The following is a 15,112-nucleotide window of genomic DNA, read 5'->3' on the forward strand; positions in this document are numbered from 1 at the left end:
CTACTTATATCGCAGCACCCATCTCCTTGTTATCGCTTGTTCACACTTTAACCCTTTGATGATGGCATGACAATCGAATGTCAGTCTTACTCATCGAAAATAGAACACATGTTTGAAGTGCCGTATGTGGGAAAAATATATCCCTTAGCCTGGTAAAGGGTTAAATCAACCACTTATGACCACATGGTATTAATTTACATCTTATCATGAAGCTTACGTCAATACATAAATAAAACTAAGTATTATGAGAATTAAACTATTATAATTAATACATAAGTAATTATAACAGCCGTACAATACAAGTAACTTACAAAACAAATCTATAACTAGGTAATTACCTACTAATAACATCGTATATTAATCAAAATGTAATAAGCAATAACATTTGCAGCATGAGCTTTGCAATTTACTTATGACCAAACAGATTCTGCAACATTTCTTTTGAATACGGAAACACTACTGTATGAGTTTTGTCGCCAGAGATCGATTGGAGTGATTGTAAGTATCTCAACTGAAAATAACAAAATTCTTATAATACCTACGCAATCTTGTTGAATTGACGAACAAAGTAAAATTCTTAAGTGGCGTTTGGTTTATTAAAACTCCTTTCCTTATCAATTCCTTTAACCAATTTAACTTTTTTTTTCACTGTCGTCTTTCTAGATCTAAAATTTTTGGCTAACGTATTTTAAATTTTTATTGATAAGGGTAAGTTAGTTATGTATCTTTAGATATTCGAGTCAAGAGAAAAAGCGCCTAGAATTTATATTTCTCACAGAGCGTGATTTCATCGGCTACTCGTATTTACAGGGTAAGTAGTTGACTTTCTGCGAGGTATACTATACTCGTAAAAGAACGGTCTAGTGATGTAAATATATCTTAAAAGTCCTAATTTTTACGTTTCTGCAGTCTCTTAATATACTTTAAAGGAGCATTTAATCTAACCTAAGCTAGCATAGTAGAGTGAGTTTTATGACTTTCATCAGGTCCCTACATGGCGATCCTATCAGGATAATTTCCTGGAGCTCTCTAGCTCCCGTTTCCTCGCCGCAAGGAAATTTGATTGAAATCAAAAGGACCTGATCATAACAAACTGGATAAAGTCTCACCTGCATGCCAAGCGGATTGTCCATCAACATAGATGTAGCCTTTTCCAGACTTTTGGTTGACTCTATTTCGGCCTGGGCCACCATGATCTTGGCGTTCGATAATCTTAATGACACGGCTTCCGTCGCCATAGCCTGTTTTAACTGGAGTGGTATTGATAGGTTGTTCCTGTTAAACAAATGTAAAGTCAAATAGGTTCTTACAAGTAAACGATTTACTATACAATAAATATTCATATACTAGAGAATCGAAACATCATAAATGATTAAGATTATATCATTATGACATCTAAGCCATTAATATGTTCTAATCATCATCATTTTCCTCGAGTTGTCCGGGCTTTTCGGTACGACTCATGGGAGCTTGAGGGAAAATTCACAAAACCTAAAATATTTTACTTGAGTTCGAAAGCCAACTGGGCTATACTAACCGTAAAAATCGAAGTACACAAATTGCGGGCATCTTTCTCTGTCACTCTAATTACGCGTTCATTGTAGTAAAAGAGGAAGATCCCCACAAATATGCGGTTTTCGCGGTAGCCCCTCTGCTTCTACCTACTGATTTTCACTTGAAGTACTGAACGAGGTTAAAAGTCAGCAAGTGGTTTTAATTTGGCTTCCAAGATTGGAATCAAAGGAAAATACTTACATACTAATTATTACCAATTAAAAAAAACGCCAAAAATAATAAAAATCATTCTTACATTTCAATTCTTATGACAAAAACACCCCATTTAGTTGTTAATGGTTTCATACCCTCTAAAACTTCAGAACATATCTCTGCTCTGTTGACGAGAAGTTCTGATAGTCTATGTCTCCCGATAGTATTTCGAAGAGCAGTTGCCGCCAAATACTTAGTAGACATACTGTAAAGGAAGTACTGATTGTCTTTAGGCAATATATTCAATTAATTTAACAAAAATTACTAAATATATTGTTAGAGAAAAAATCACACCGAATGACCGAACGAATAATATCGGACGAAAACTCTACATTAAACGCGAGTACGACCTCATTGTGACTCTATATTACATTATACCTTGTGTGGTAGAATGTACATTCGCCACCAGATATATTGGAGCGGCCGAGGTGCTCAAAAAGATCTGAACACGCCTTTATTGTCAAGGCGCTTGAGTGCATGTTCAGAAAAAATTGAGCACCTCTGCCGCTCCGATATATTTGATAGCGACTGAACCTCATAAGGCATAAGTCTCATACATATATTTCTTTGGAAAGTAACATTTCATAGCCGATTCAGCATTCAGTCGCACTGAATTATACTCATATTTCTCTCTATTATCCAGTTACTAGTCAATCAACGATGTATACAATCAAGAGCTTTTTAAGTTTTGTTTTGAGCAATAAAAATAGGTCACATTTAATATAAATTACAATACGCAATAACTTTCAATGCTTTTGAGCGTAGTTCACTTACCTGAAATCCGCCACGTTAATTATCGACCATAACGGGTCTACTACTCTGAAGTACACAACCGCTTGCACAGTTAGAGTCAAAGAGTCTTTGGTTAAACACTGTATCAGAAATATTACAATTAGTTTGTCAAATACAAATAAATACAAATGCATTTTTTTCATTACTTGTTACACCCGTTCTTAGGTAAACTGAAATAGGATAGGTAGTTTTGAAATTTTTATTAACGATACAAGTGCGGAAAAGAGGAATCGAATTACCTATTCGCACGTACAACGTTTTACAGTACATATGGCCCTTTAAACTTTTGACATACGCACGAAAAGTGCTATTTCCTGCACTAGTGCGGGAAAATAGGACCATGTGTAAGTACTGTAAAATGATATTAGTTACCTATTACATTTACGGTTTTCTTCTAATTCCGATAGTAAACACATAAGGAAATTAAATTATGCACTTGAAGTGTAGCTGCTAAATAAAAAAAAACAGTAATTTAATTATTTGAGTTTGCATTCGTGTCAAAACTTATGAGCACACGATACAGGTTTACCTATGCTCTAGAGTAGTCTAGAATCTAGACCAGGGGTCCCCAAACTTTTTTACCTGAGTGCCATAACATAAGTATTGCGCCTCAGAAATTATCGCGCGGGCCACCGTCGGTTTGCGCCGGGGGATGGTGTCTGGTTGCTGCTGTTATGAACAGTTCCTCTCTCAATGAATACTGAACCCCTGGAGCCTGGCTTTCGCGGGCCGGACAGTGGGCACTCGGTTTGGGTGTCGGCGGGCTGGATAGGAACGCGTCGCGGGCCTCATTTGGCCCGTGTGCCGGGGTTTGGACACCCCTGGTCTAGACCATAATTTAAAATACTCGCTTATAAAATATTATGTTTATTAAATAAGCTTTATTTTTTTTACATAGTTACTATTTACTTTCTAACTTTAAGCATACTCGTATACGCGAAGGCAAACACTAAAATATCGAGTTTCTTTATGACTAAACGCAAGTAAGGTGATAAAGTAATTAGAAGTAATAGTTTGACAAAAAAGAGTAGAAATTAAAATGTGGCAATACTGTACTGTCGTCCTTTTCAAATCAATCTATACACCGTGTTTTTTTTGATTTCCGTTAATTTCAAGGGTGCATTCCTGAGCTTAAATCAAGTAACTTTCTCAAAGACACCGATATTCTAATTAACTCCATTTCGGAGATAATCAATAATTTTTTTTTTTCCTATAAGGCCTCTACAAGAGTGTACACTTGCCTTAGGGCCGGTTTACATATTGATTAGTGTTTAGAATGAGTTCATACATTTGCTACTAAACTTAAGTACAATCTCGGTCGATCGATGTTCGAAATGACATTGATATGTCACAGATTTCAATTGTTTGGTTGAGTTAAATGTAATTCCCGTGTTACAACAACGCTATATGCTATATTTAATTAGGTACTTTTTAAACTTAATTTTTTTTTTCAAAAAAAGCAAAAAAAATTTTTTTTTTTAATTAACTACGTCATTTAGTTCTCTTAAACGTACTTAACCATACCCCGAAGTTAACGGAATTCAATAAAAACACGGTGTATAAGAAAACGGGACGACACTACAATATTGCCACTTTTCAATTTCTACTTTTTTTGTAAGACTGTGACTTAAGTTTGGTCCCGTCGCAAAAACTCACTTCTTCCGGTGGCAGAGCGTGGCACATGATTCGAAGGTCTATGTATTTAATGTTATCAATACAAGGCAAGTAGCAGATTAGTCCTGGGCCATAACATCGGTTATCGAGAATTTTGCCATTCCTTAATATTACGATGCGTTCAAATTGGCGGACACTCTACAATGTTAAATAAATACAATACGTTTATGTTTAGTTTATTTATGTCAGTTTTAATACATTTAATATTCAAATTGTTTGTGAAATATATTGCTAAAGATTGTACCTACAGTTGTTTCTACCAACAACAATACTGAATGGAAAAGGAACTTAGCAAAACCAACTTCAGCCAAATAAAAACAAACAAAACGATGCAAACTTACTATAAAAATGCAAGGCAGAGAAAATGGAAAAAATATGATAACTAATATTACTGATAAAAATACTAAAATCTTCTCTATCATTGGATCACTTTCTGAAAACGAATTAAATAATTGTATTAGATTATATCTTAGACTTCAGAACCGAAATAAAACTTTACGTTTAATTTCTGGGTGAATTAATCTCTCGCAATAACCTCGGAAATTCATTTATTAATATGAATGACTAAAAGACATAAACAGGAATATAAAACTAACTACAATTAAAATAACTAAAACTAGAAATTAAATAACCTTGGGGTCTTGGTCTTGCACGCGTATAATCTTGATAAATCCCACTCTCAGAACTAACACCCGAGGATTGCATTTTCATATAATTAACCATTCAAATCTATTTAGTAAGTTACAGTAGGATTTCTACAAAAGTTTGACATCTATTATTTTATCCTATGATGGATGTGACACATTGACTTATGAGGGTGACATTAAAGAAAGAAGATAATATACATTACGATTTGATTAAAAAAAAAGTTCTCATTTTAAATCACGTCTGGTATTTGAAGAGGAAACGGGAAAAATATAGAAGACGATTGCTGCGCTGCGATTGCATTAAGAGTTTGCAGATATCTTAGCTGGAAAAGAAAATATAAATGACGGGATAGAGTTTGTCTTAGTTTAAGGGTATATTCGGTGAATTTCGGTGTTAGATTAGTAAAAAGTAGAAAATAAACAACCCTCCATACAAAGGGCAATTTTTTTTCTTCCATTTTTCCCAGTATGTTAAATAATTATGCACTACAATTTATTGTACTTAACAGTCTTACCAGCATGATTTTTGGATTTTGCATCATCATTTTTGACGCCTCTTGTAAGTATTCAGCGGTTTTTACTTCCCCCTCAGAAGCGATAATGTTTGCTTTCGCAATTCGTCTCCCTTCGGCTTCAGCTGCCATAGCTTTTTGTAGTTCAACTGGTAATCCAATGTCTTTTCTGGAATTGTGTAAAATTGTAGTTCGATTCTTAAGGCCTGTGCACACCGGGTGTGTGCGTAGTCGTGCACGTACCCGATGTAATATATAGTTCCTTATAAGAGACGACACACCGCTTGCGTGACGTGTGCGTGCGCGGTTCCAACATTTTAGCGCACGTGCACGTCTACGCACACGCAGCCGGTGTGGCCTGGCCTTTATTATTAGTCATTCATTTATACTTATTATAAATTCAATTCAATTTATAATATTTAAAGCCCGGGCGACGGGAGCAAAAATGCACTTTTCACTAGTGCTTAGTTAAATATCGACTATTCTATCGACATCCATACAAACAATTTTTGAATCAGAAATTCATTGATTTAAATATTGTTACTATGGATGTCGATAGAAGAGTTGATATTTAACTAAGCACTAGTGAAAAGTGCATTTTTGCTCCCGTCGTCCGGGCTTTGATAATATTCAATTTATAAGATTTCTAATTTAGAATCATGAGTGTATAGAGTCAACATCAAAATTAAATAGTGTCTGTCAAAGTGGCCAAATATATCCTAACACACCATATAAAAGGATGTGTTCCGTTATATTTATTTAAAGCCATTCTGGCCATTTCTATGTATTTGATGCTGACTGTACAGTCGCCATCAGATATATCGGAGCGGCCAAGGTGTTCACAATATCTGAACACGCACTCTAACGCCTTGACAATAGAGGCGTGTTCAGATATTTGTGAGCACCTTGGCCGCTCCGATATATCTGATGGCGACTGTACAATGTAGGTGCATATATACATTTCAACTTGTTCTATTTTGACGCCCCACTCAGCTGCCGCTCTTGCCACTTCAGTCTTCACCTGCAGGCTAATTGACTCTCGAAGCGCAAGTACCTCCGTTAGTGAATGTTTACTAATTATATTCCTTAAGACAGAGATGGTCAACATCTCTGTCGCCTCCCTAAAAAATTGTATGATCATTTTATTGGTCATTCTAATACAATAATTATTATGTCTGCGGTGAGTACGGTCTAGTTGCCGCGACCCATAGAAAATCTATGAAATCGCAGACATATTCTCAGAGAATGACCCTTTTTACTTTGATGATTCTATGATAGGTAGGTACTAATACGACTTTAAGAAAAAAATAAAAATTAAATTACGCCTTTCTCAGAATATTGTGTCCGCGTTTTACGGCGCGACTCGGGAAATGAATTAGAGATTAACTAGATACGATATAGTAAAGATATGTGACGTCCCATGGGTAAAGGTACCTATGGCGGTTGGCGCTTACGCTGTTATTAACGCCGCCGCTCCAATATTATTGCGGCGCTATGCGACGTAAGCGCCGGTCGCCATAAGGTACCTTTTACCGTGGAACGTCACAATTATCTTCACTATTTCATATCTAATTCATTTCCCGAATCCCATAAGGTACCTTTTGCAGTGGAACGTCACATATCTTTACTATTTCATGTCTAGTGAGTCTCTAATTCATTTCCCGATAATTAATTCGACTCTTATAATTATATTTTATACGAAGTCGTAAGCAACAGTTAGAAAACTATTTTCTAAGACTGGCGGTGTTGATAACAAAAATAAATTACATGTGTGATCGAATGTTCAATAAACAATGGAGTGGTTTATAAACACGGTAGTTTACTATTGCACCCACATTAGCCGTCACATAATCCTTCGTTAAAATCTGAAAAATATAAAAAATATATTTTGTGTCATAGTTGGCTGGATGAAGTATGCATTAACGGGCTCAAAAAAACTTGATAACGGATACATATTTCGTTAGAACGATAAACCTGATGATAATTAAAAAAAAATACTGACATGGCAATCACTATCTACTATGAGAATATCGTCGGGTGACAAGCAAAAGTCACTAACTAACATCATTGAAATTATTGGACAATAAACCGTGTTACAAGTGTAACGTAACACGTGTAAGTGTTACAGGTGTACACGGTCGGTGGGCGAGCTCGCTCCATCGTAGGCCACGTCTACGCCTCGGCTAGTCTGTGGCCATGAGTAAGCCCATTCATAATAAAAAAAAATAAAAAAATAAATAAAAATAAATTGCATTGTTACTTAAATTTTTTGATAGTACCTACTTAGTGAGTTTTGCTTGTCACCTGACGATATTTTATCATACCAGCACAAAATTACAGGACGTTGAAATTGGCCTGATTGGCTTCGAGAAAAGGATGGCACGGCCGAGCCTTTTTGTTTAGCTCGACTTGGCGTAGATTTGACGTAGCAAGAAAATGAGGTTGGCCGGTCGAAGTTTTTAGCAGTGGCCCATTTTATAAAGCTACAAGTTACAATTTACAAGCGGAAGTCTCTGTCTAACCCTATGTGTTAGAACGAGACTTCCGCTTGTAAATTGTAACTTGTAGCTTTATAAAATAGGCCACAGATGGCGCCATCATAGCTTGCCCTGGCAATCCCTAGAATTGTGTCAAATTTTTGTCTTTTTAATACCCTGGATGCCAGCCCTTTAAGCCAAAACTCATAGAAAAAAGGGGCAAGCTATGATGGCGCCATCTATGCAAACCTTTGACAGTTGCCAACCCCATTTAGCACATTGGACTCCAGCTGACTAAGTATATGTATAATATAGGTAATGTAGGATGTAGATTTGTAAAATGCCAGAACCAATCGGTACATTTTTGGCACAATTCATGTGTACATTACCAGCTGTGGTGGCAAGTTGATTGACTGCGTTCTAAGGTCTATTTGAATGACGGAGTCTGTGCAAGGCACCACCCAGATGATTCCGGGACCGGCAGGCGAGTCATCGCGCACTCTACCGAAGCGGAGGATAACCGCTCGTTTGTATTCCTTTACCACCTGTATATAAATTGTTTGTACAGTCGCCATCAGATATATCGGAGCGGCCAAGGTGCTCACAAATATCTGAACACGCCTTTATTGTCAAGGCGTTAGAGTGCGTGTTCAGATATTGTGAACACCTTGGCCTCTCCGATATATCTGATGGCGACTGTATGAGGGCGCGCAAAATTTGAAGCAGATGGCGCTGCGCAGCAATCGAATTTTTGTGCTTTTGATGTATACAAATATTTGACCAATTTGTTGTTTATACTTAAGATCTTTACCAGGTCGTCAGTCCACCTTGTGGGGGGTCTTACCCATGCTGCGCCTTCCGTCGCGGGAGTCCGCTGGTCGCGGGTGGCGCAAGACCGGTCATTGTGGCACTCTTTCGGGGAGACCTATGTCCAGCAGTGGACGTCCTCTGGCTGATATGATGATGATGACTTAAGATCGATCGTAGCTGACGACTTACCTCAAATTATAAGTACCTATATATATTTTTATTTTTTATCAATGATGCGAATTTGTCCATGAGGATTTTTACACAAACGGTGTTTTTGAAGTGAAGTGTGTAACGTGGCGGCTGCTCCCGACCGTAGGTACCTATAGGTGGATTTATTGTTGGTGGAAATGTAAGTCTCGGGGAAGAAATCCAGTTTTATTAAAAAATACTCCTAAGCAAGTAAATAACGTCAGGATTTAATTCTACCTAGTTTAACGTTCATCTTCTAAACGCCGTTCATCTTTTTATATACTGAGGCCACTACCTACCCTACAAAGTTCGATCGCATTACAACTTACTTTGAAGCAACATAGTAGTGCTATTGGGCACAAAATTATAAGTAATATAGCCAGTATCCGTATTATTTTTTCCTTTATAATCTCTTTTTTGATATCTGAAATTATGTTATAAATTTAAGTTATAATTACTCATAATTACCTACTCGTTTCCGCTAGGCTAGTTGGTTGTTGGTTGTTTGGATTCTCGTTAAATAATTATATCCGCTATAATGTTGTATTACACCTGTTGGCGCACCTTAATAAATAAATAACGGGGTTGGCAACTGTCAAAGGTTTGTATAGATGGCGCCATCATAGCTTACCCCTATTTCTATGAGATTCTAGGGCATTAAAAAACAAAAAATTACACAATTCTAAAGATTGACAGGGCAAGCTATATTGGCGCCATCTGCTAAATACTTCGACCGGCCAACCCCATTGTTCCAAAACTTTGTTACCATCATTAATCGTATTTGCCGTTTAAGAAAAGTATATAATAAACATCAGTAGGTATCTACTTAATCTAATATCATCATCATCATCATCAAAATCTAATAATAACAATTAATAAGTACATGTATTTATTTCAAGAAATCAACATTACAAGATATGCAATAGGTACAATGATCTCCACTCTAGGCAGGTACATATTACTATAATATAGTAGCTAAAATTATTATATTATATTATTAACTATCTACACAAACACTCAGAAGCAGTTATCCGTGCTCATCATCATCAGTATCATCACACATATTAAGATCCTTGCCAGGATTTCAACGCTGCAAAGAACAACTTTTGCCCGGGGGTTGATAGTTTTTCTAATATGACAAATTTTCGTGAACTACTAAGACCTAAGAACTACCTACTAAGAATTATGTAACCCTTAATTTGGCAGTGTCCAAAATACTGTATACAATCTTGTACCCTCCTTTTGTATAAATACTATAAATGATAAACTATTTATTTGCGTGTGTATATTTTTCTTAAGCAGAATCATTGATCACTCTCACGACCTTCCGTGATTTTTGCCAAATGAAGGGTTAATATTTATTCGTAAAAATAATTTCTAGAAAGTTGAAACTTGTTGTAGAGATTTAGAGTTACTTAAAATATAAAAAAAAACCTGTTAATGGTGTTTGGACAGGCCCCATTCCAGTAGACTTGACATTTGGTAAAGAATCTGCCATGGTATGGTACGGTGTGGTACAATTTTTAAACTAATATAAAAGGAAAACTTGGGATTGCAGGGACAATTTATTTACCATCAGACTTTTGACAGCTCAATTTTGACAACAGACCAAAGACTATAGAAGGATTTGGTTTAGGTACGAGTATTCTTATACTTACTATACTCTTTGGGTTTTATACAGGGTGGTTACTGACCATCGGGCTTTAAATCCAGGGCTCGATTCTACTCGCTAAACTGAGCTACTTTTATTATGGCACCAAACCCAAAATCCCGCATCTTTTTTTTACGTTTTCATACATTTTGTCTGATCAGATGTCGACGTTTTCTATGAAAAAGCCAAAATTTTTTCCCCAATTTTAGTGTTGGACCCATAGTAAAAGTAGCTCAGTTTAGCGAGTAAAATCAAGCCCTGGCATTAAAGCCCCATGGTCGGACACATAATGTATAGTTTGTGTTTTTATCCAGTTGATCAATAACACAAACCTATAGTGTCTGTTCGGAAAGAGTTGTGGAATGTATTTGGCCCCGTAGGTATATTCCACGACTCTTCTCTTTCGGCACAGACTCTACATGTCCAAATAGCAGTTTAATATATTATATTAAATATATTAGGACAACGAGAGCCCTCTCGATCTCGAGCCACTTTTATGTAACCATTTTTGAAACGCCATCAGCAATTCTGAACCAAAACTCTCGAGTTCTTTTTTCACCTTTTACCACTGGGAACAACTGAGAAAAAGCATCCCACTAGTAAGTAAGTAAGTAGTAAGTTTATAAGTAGTATACCTAGTATTTGTACGTCACTATTGGCAGAGCATGGTGAGACTACGAAACTGTAATGTAAGATCAATCATTGTACTTGTGTTTTCACAAAAAAAAGACTTTCTCTCTCTCTCTAGTTACCGTCAAGGTGAATTGGTGGTAATGGTAACTAGCGGCAATAACTCAAAATAACTCGCCGTCCATCTCTTGGTCACTTTCTAGCCTCTTCAACAATCTTTATAAATAATCGCGAGCCGCTTTGACGGAAAAACCAAAAGAAATTATGCTCAATCGAAAGAGCTTGAAAAAATATCACTTTTGAATCGAGAACATGTATCCGCAAAATTCGTATTGTCGAGTATTTTGCATTTAAAAGTGAAAAAATTTCGACAAAGAATGCAAATGTTCAATTTGTTGATTGTCATTTGACAGCGTTTGTTGCGTTTAGAAACTGCAAACATGCTTACAAGTTAGGTTGGTCGTTTTTTTTTTTAAATAAAAAGCAAGACGAATATTACTGTTTATTTGATGACTCCGGTATGTATAATGGTTATTATTTGCATTAAGTTTCGTTTCATATGGATATGTATACCGGTATATTTATTACATAATTTTTTTTAAGCCAGAACGTGCGATAGTCTGTTACGGCTTTTAAGACGATCGCAACACTGCCTAGACGTCAACACCATTCGGCTTTGGGGTGTTTTGAATTACTAATTTATTCGAAAATACGTGATAAAAACCTGTTAAATAGTGTATTGTGTGTGTTAACAATAAAAAATAGTCACCGAACATAGTGCAAAGTGCAAACGCCATCGTAACGTAACGAGATTTGAACTTCAAAGCGTTCCATGGGAGTATTGTGTTTAGTATAAACATCGGTCTCTCAGTTGTATTTTAATATTTCAGAATGGTTCCAAATATTCTTACATGTCAATGCACTACTAGCTACCTGGAAATGCAAGTGAAAGCAACCTTGAAGCAGCTGTGATAAACTAATAAGTGAGCGAGATGAAAATGACGTTGTTCAAAGAAACTTTGAGTTTAAGTGCCAGCTGACTGTAAACAGTGTGAAACAGTGAAAAAGCTACAGTGTATTGTGGACATATTTAATAACTGTGCTTTAGACTATGAATCAAATTTTAGGTGTATCGGTGAATTGAAAAGTGAACTAACTGCATAAAGCTAATAAGTTATCTCCGGAGTCAATGTAAGTTGAATATAAGATTAAATATAATAAGATATATAGATAGTATATATGTCGCAGTCAAAAATGTGATCTGGTCAAAAGTACTTTTAACCGACAAAAACAGGCAAAACTGCTTTTGACTGAGCGTGTTGGTCAAAAGTAATTTTACCTGAAAATCATTGGTTAATAGTAATTGTGACTGTTACTATCAGTCAAAAGTACTCTCAGAGATAGGTAGGTTAGGGTTATTTTTTTTTGCTACGCTCAAAAAATGAAACTGTTCCCAGAGTTTGGTAGGTTAGGGTTATTTTTTTTTGCTTCGCCCTAAAAACGAAACTGCTGCCAGAAATAGGTATGATATTCAGGTAAAACTACTTTTGACCAACATGCTCAGTCAAAAGCAGTTTTGCCTGTTTTTGTCGCTTAAAAGTTCTTTTGACCAGTTCACACTTTTGACTGCAAAAGGTTGGGCTGGACATATGGCAAGGGAAGGTAAAGATAAGTGGGATAGAGAGGTAGCGGAATGCCATCCTAGAGATGGAGAAAGGAGAGAAGGAAACCAATAATGAGGTGGTCGGATGACATAAAGAAGCATGCGGAGCCGAATTGGATAGGGACGGCAAGGGATAGAGAGCTGGGGGAGGCCTATGCCAAGAAGGCAGACTGAAATAATTATTAAAAAGCAATGACATAAAAATTATTTAATAAAGTTACTAAGGAAAAAATATTGAAAAACTAATTGATATAAATGAAATGTGAATTTATTTAAATGTAATATGTACTGAAATTTAATTTTTTGGGCAATAAAGGCTATTCTATCCTATTCTATTCTAATTTGACAGGTGACAACAAAAAAAACATTAATTCCTGCTAAAATTTCAGAGTCATAGTTAAGCGTAGTACCAAAACAAGGTTGATTTTTAGGGTTCTGTAGCCAAAGGGTAAAAACGGGACCCCTATTACTAGGACTCCAATATATTATTAGAACAAAAGAAATTATTTTCAGAAAATATTTAATAAGCCTTCAGTAAGTAGTGCATAAGTATACTTGGAAAAATCCGACCTATGCCGCCGTGGATGGCCCGGTGGCAGAATGGCACAGGCACCTGCTGCAATAGCAGAGGACGCTGCTTTGATTCCAGCCTGGGGCACTGGAGGCCTTGGTCACTTTTTAGGGTTCCATACCCAAAGGGTAAAAACGGGACCCTATTTAATACTAAGACTGCTGTCCGTCTGTCTGTCACCAGGCTGTATCTCAAGATCTCATGAACCGTGATAACTAGATTAACTAGACAGTTTACATTTTCACAAATGATGTATTTCTATTGCCGCTATAACAACAAATACTAAAAACAAATTAAAGAAATATTTAAGCGGGGCCAATGAAATGAGTAAATTTTTATTAATATGTTTTAATATGACATGTTGGTGGCAAACAAGATACAAGGCTGTTAATGCCGATGGTAAGTGGGAGTTTAGATTAGACCTCTGCTTCTCCAAGGGACTCACATTGCTGACCGAGTAAATTTTTATTAATATGTTTTAATATGACATGTTGGTGGCAAACAAGCATACAAGGCTGTTAATGCCGATGGTAAGTGGGAGTTTAGACTAGACCTCTGCTTCTCCAAGGGACTCACATTGCTGATCGAGTAAATTTTTATTAAAATGTTTTAATATGACATGTTGGTGGCAAACAAGCATACAAGGCTGTTAATGCCGATGGTAAGTGGGAGTTTAGACTAGACCTCTGCTTCTCCAAGGGACTCACATTGTTGACCGAGTAAATTTTTATTAATATGTTTTAATATGACATATTGGTGGCAAACAAGCATATAAGGCTGTTAATGCCGATGGTAAGTGGGAGTTTAGACTAGACCTCTGCTTCTCCAAGGGACTCACATTGCTGACCGGTTACAAATCTATTACACTCATACTAGGGTACCGTACCTGACTAGGGTACCGTACCATACTAGGGTACCGTACCTGAAGGGTAACTAAAAACGGGAACCTATTAGCGATTCCGACTCGCACTTGGCCGGTTTTTCTTAGTAGGTATATGACATTTGTTTCAGTTTTACTTCATTGTCCGTCTGTCTGTCTGTCTGTCTGTCACCAGGCTGTATCTCATGAACTGTGATAGGCAGTTGAAATTTTCACAGATGATGTATTTCTGTTGCCGCTATAACAACAAATACTAAAAAGTATGGAACCCTTCGTGCGCGAGTCCAAATCGCACTTGACCGGTTTGATATTTCAGGCTCCGTCACACAGGCGCGTTTCGCGTGCGGCGCGTGAGCGGGGCGCGCCGCTTTTTCATATAAAACGCTCAGGCCCGGCTCTGAAAACGCGCCGGTGTGACGGAACCTTTATTTCAGTTTACTCCACTGTCCGTCTGTCACCAGGCTGTATCTCATGAACCGTGATAGCTAGACAGTTGAAATTTTCACACATGATGTATTTCTGTTGCCGCTATAACAACAAATACTTAAAAGTGTTCCGTTCTTGATGGGTGAGTCCGACTCGCACTTATCCAGTTTTTTTTTAACGAATTTAATATTAACGGATAGGCATTAATATTAAAGAATGAAATAGTAGTCATAATTTCCATACTTTCACTTTAGTGCCATGAAGGGTAGGCACAAAAGGGTTCCCTCTTTTGAGATTGGAAAGTGGGCTAGGTTATAAATGCGGCCTTCACAGAACCGATCTGCGACCAGAAAAGTGGGTCAGGTTAGAACTGTGATCCTTATAGAACCAAACTGCAACCAGAAGTGGGTTAGGTTAGGTTAG

The 15,112-nt window shown here is 36.8% G+C and overlaps 2 protein-coding genes across 2 annotated transcripts; both read right to left on the bottom strand.

Moving 5' to 3' along the window:
• Positions 1-406: 406 nt before the first annotated feature.
• Positions 407-4,655, bottom strand: LOC134666201 (protein unc-1-like). The gene is made up of 6 exons (XM_063523352.1): positions 4,575-4,655; positions 4,216-4,371; positions 2,542-2,639; positions 1,811-1,972; positions 1,110-1,275; positions 407-511 (listed from the first exon to the last, which is right to left on the bottom strand). The coding sequence occupies exons 1-6, from the start codon at positions 4,653-4,655 to the stop codon at positions 407-409; spliced, it is 768 nt and encodes a 255-aa protein (XP_063379422.1).
• Positions 4,656-5,110: 455 nt separating this feature from the next.
• LOC134666202 (stomatin-2-like) lies at positions 5,111-8,408 on the bottom strand. The gene is made up of 5 exons (XM_063523353.1): positions 8,259-8,408; positions 7,160-7,257; positions 6,352-6,513; positions 5,396-5,561; positions 5,111-5,203 (listed from the first exon to the last, which is right to left on the bottom strand). Coding segments are annotated over exons 2-5 (423 nt in total). The 5' UTR covers positions 7,162-7,257; positions 8,259-8,408.
• Between the last annotated feature and the right edge of the window lie 6,704 nt (positions 8,409-15,112).

Source organism: Cydia fagiglandana, chromosome 7 (genome assembly GCF_963556715.1).
Source record: "Cydia fagiglandana chromosome 7, ilCydFagi1.1, whole genome shotgun sequence".
Lineage (NCBI taxonomy): Eukaryota > Metazoa > Arthropoda > Insecta > Lepidoptera > Tortricidae > Cydia > Cydia fagiglandana.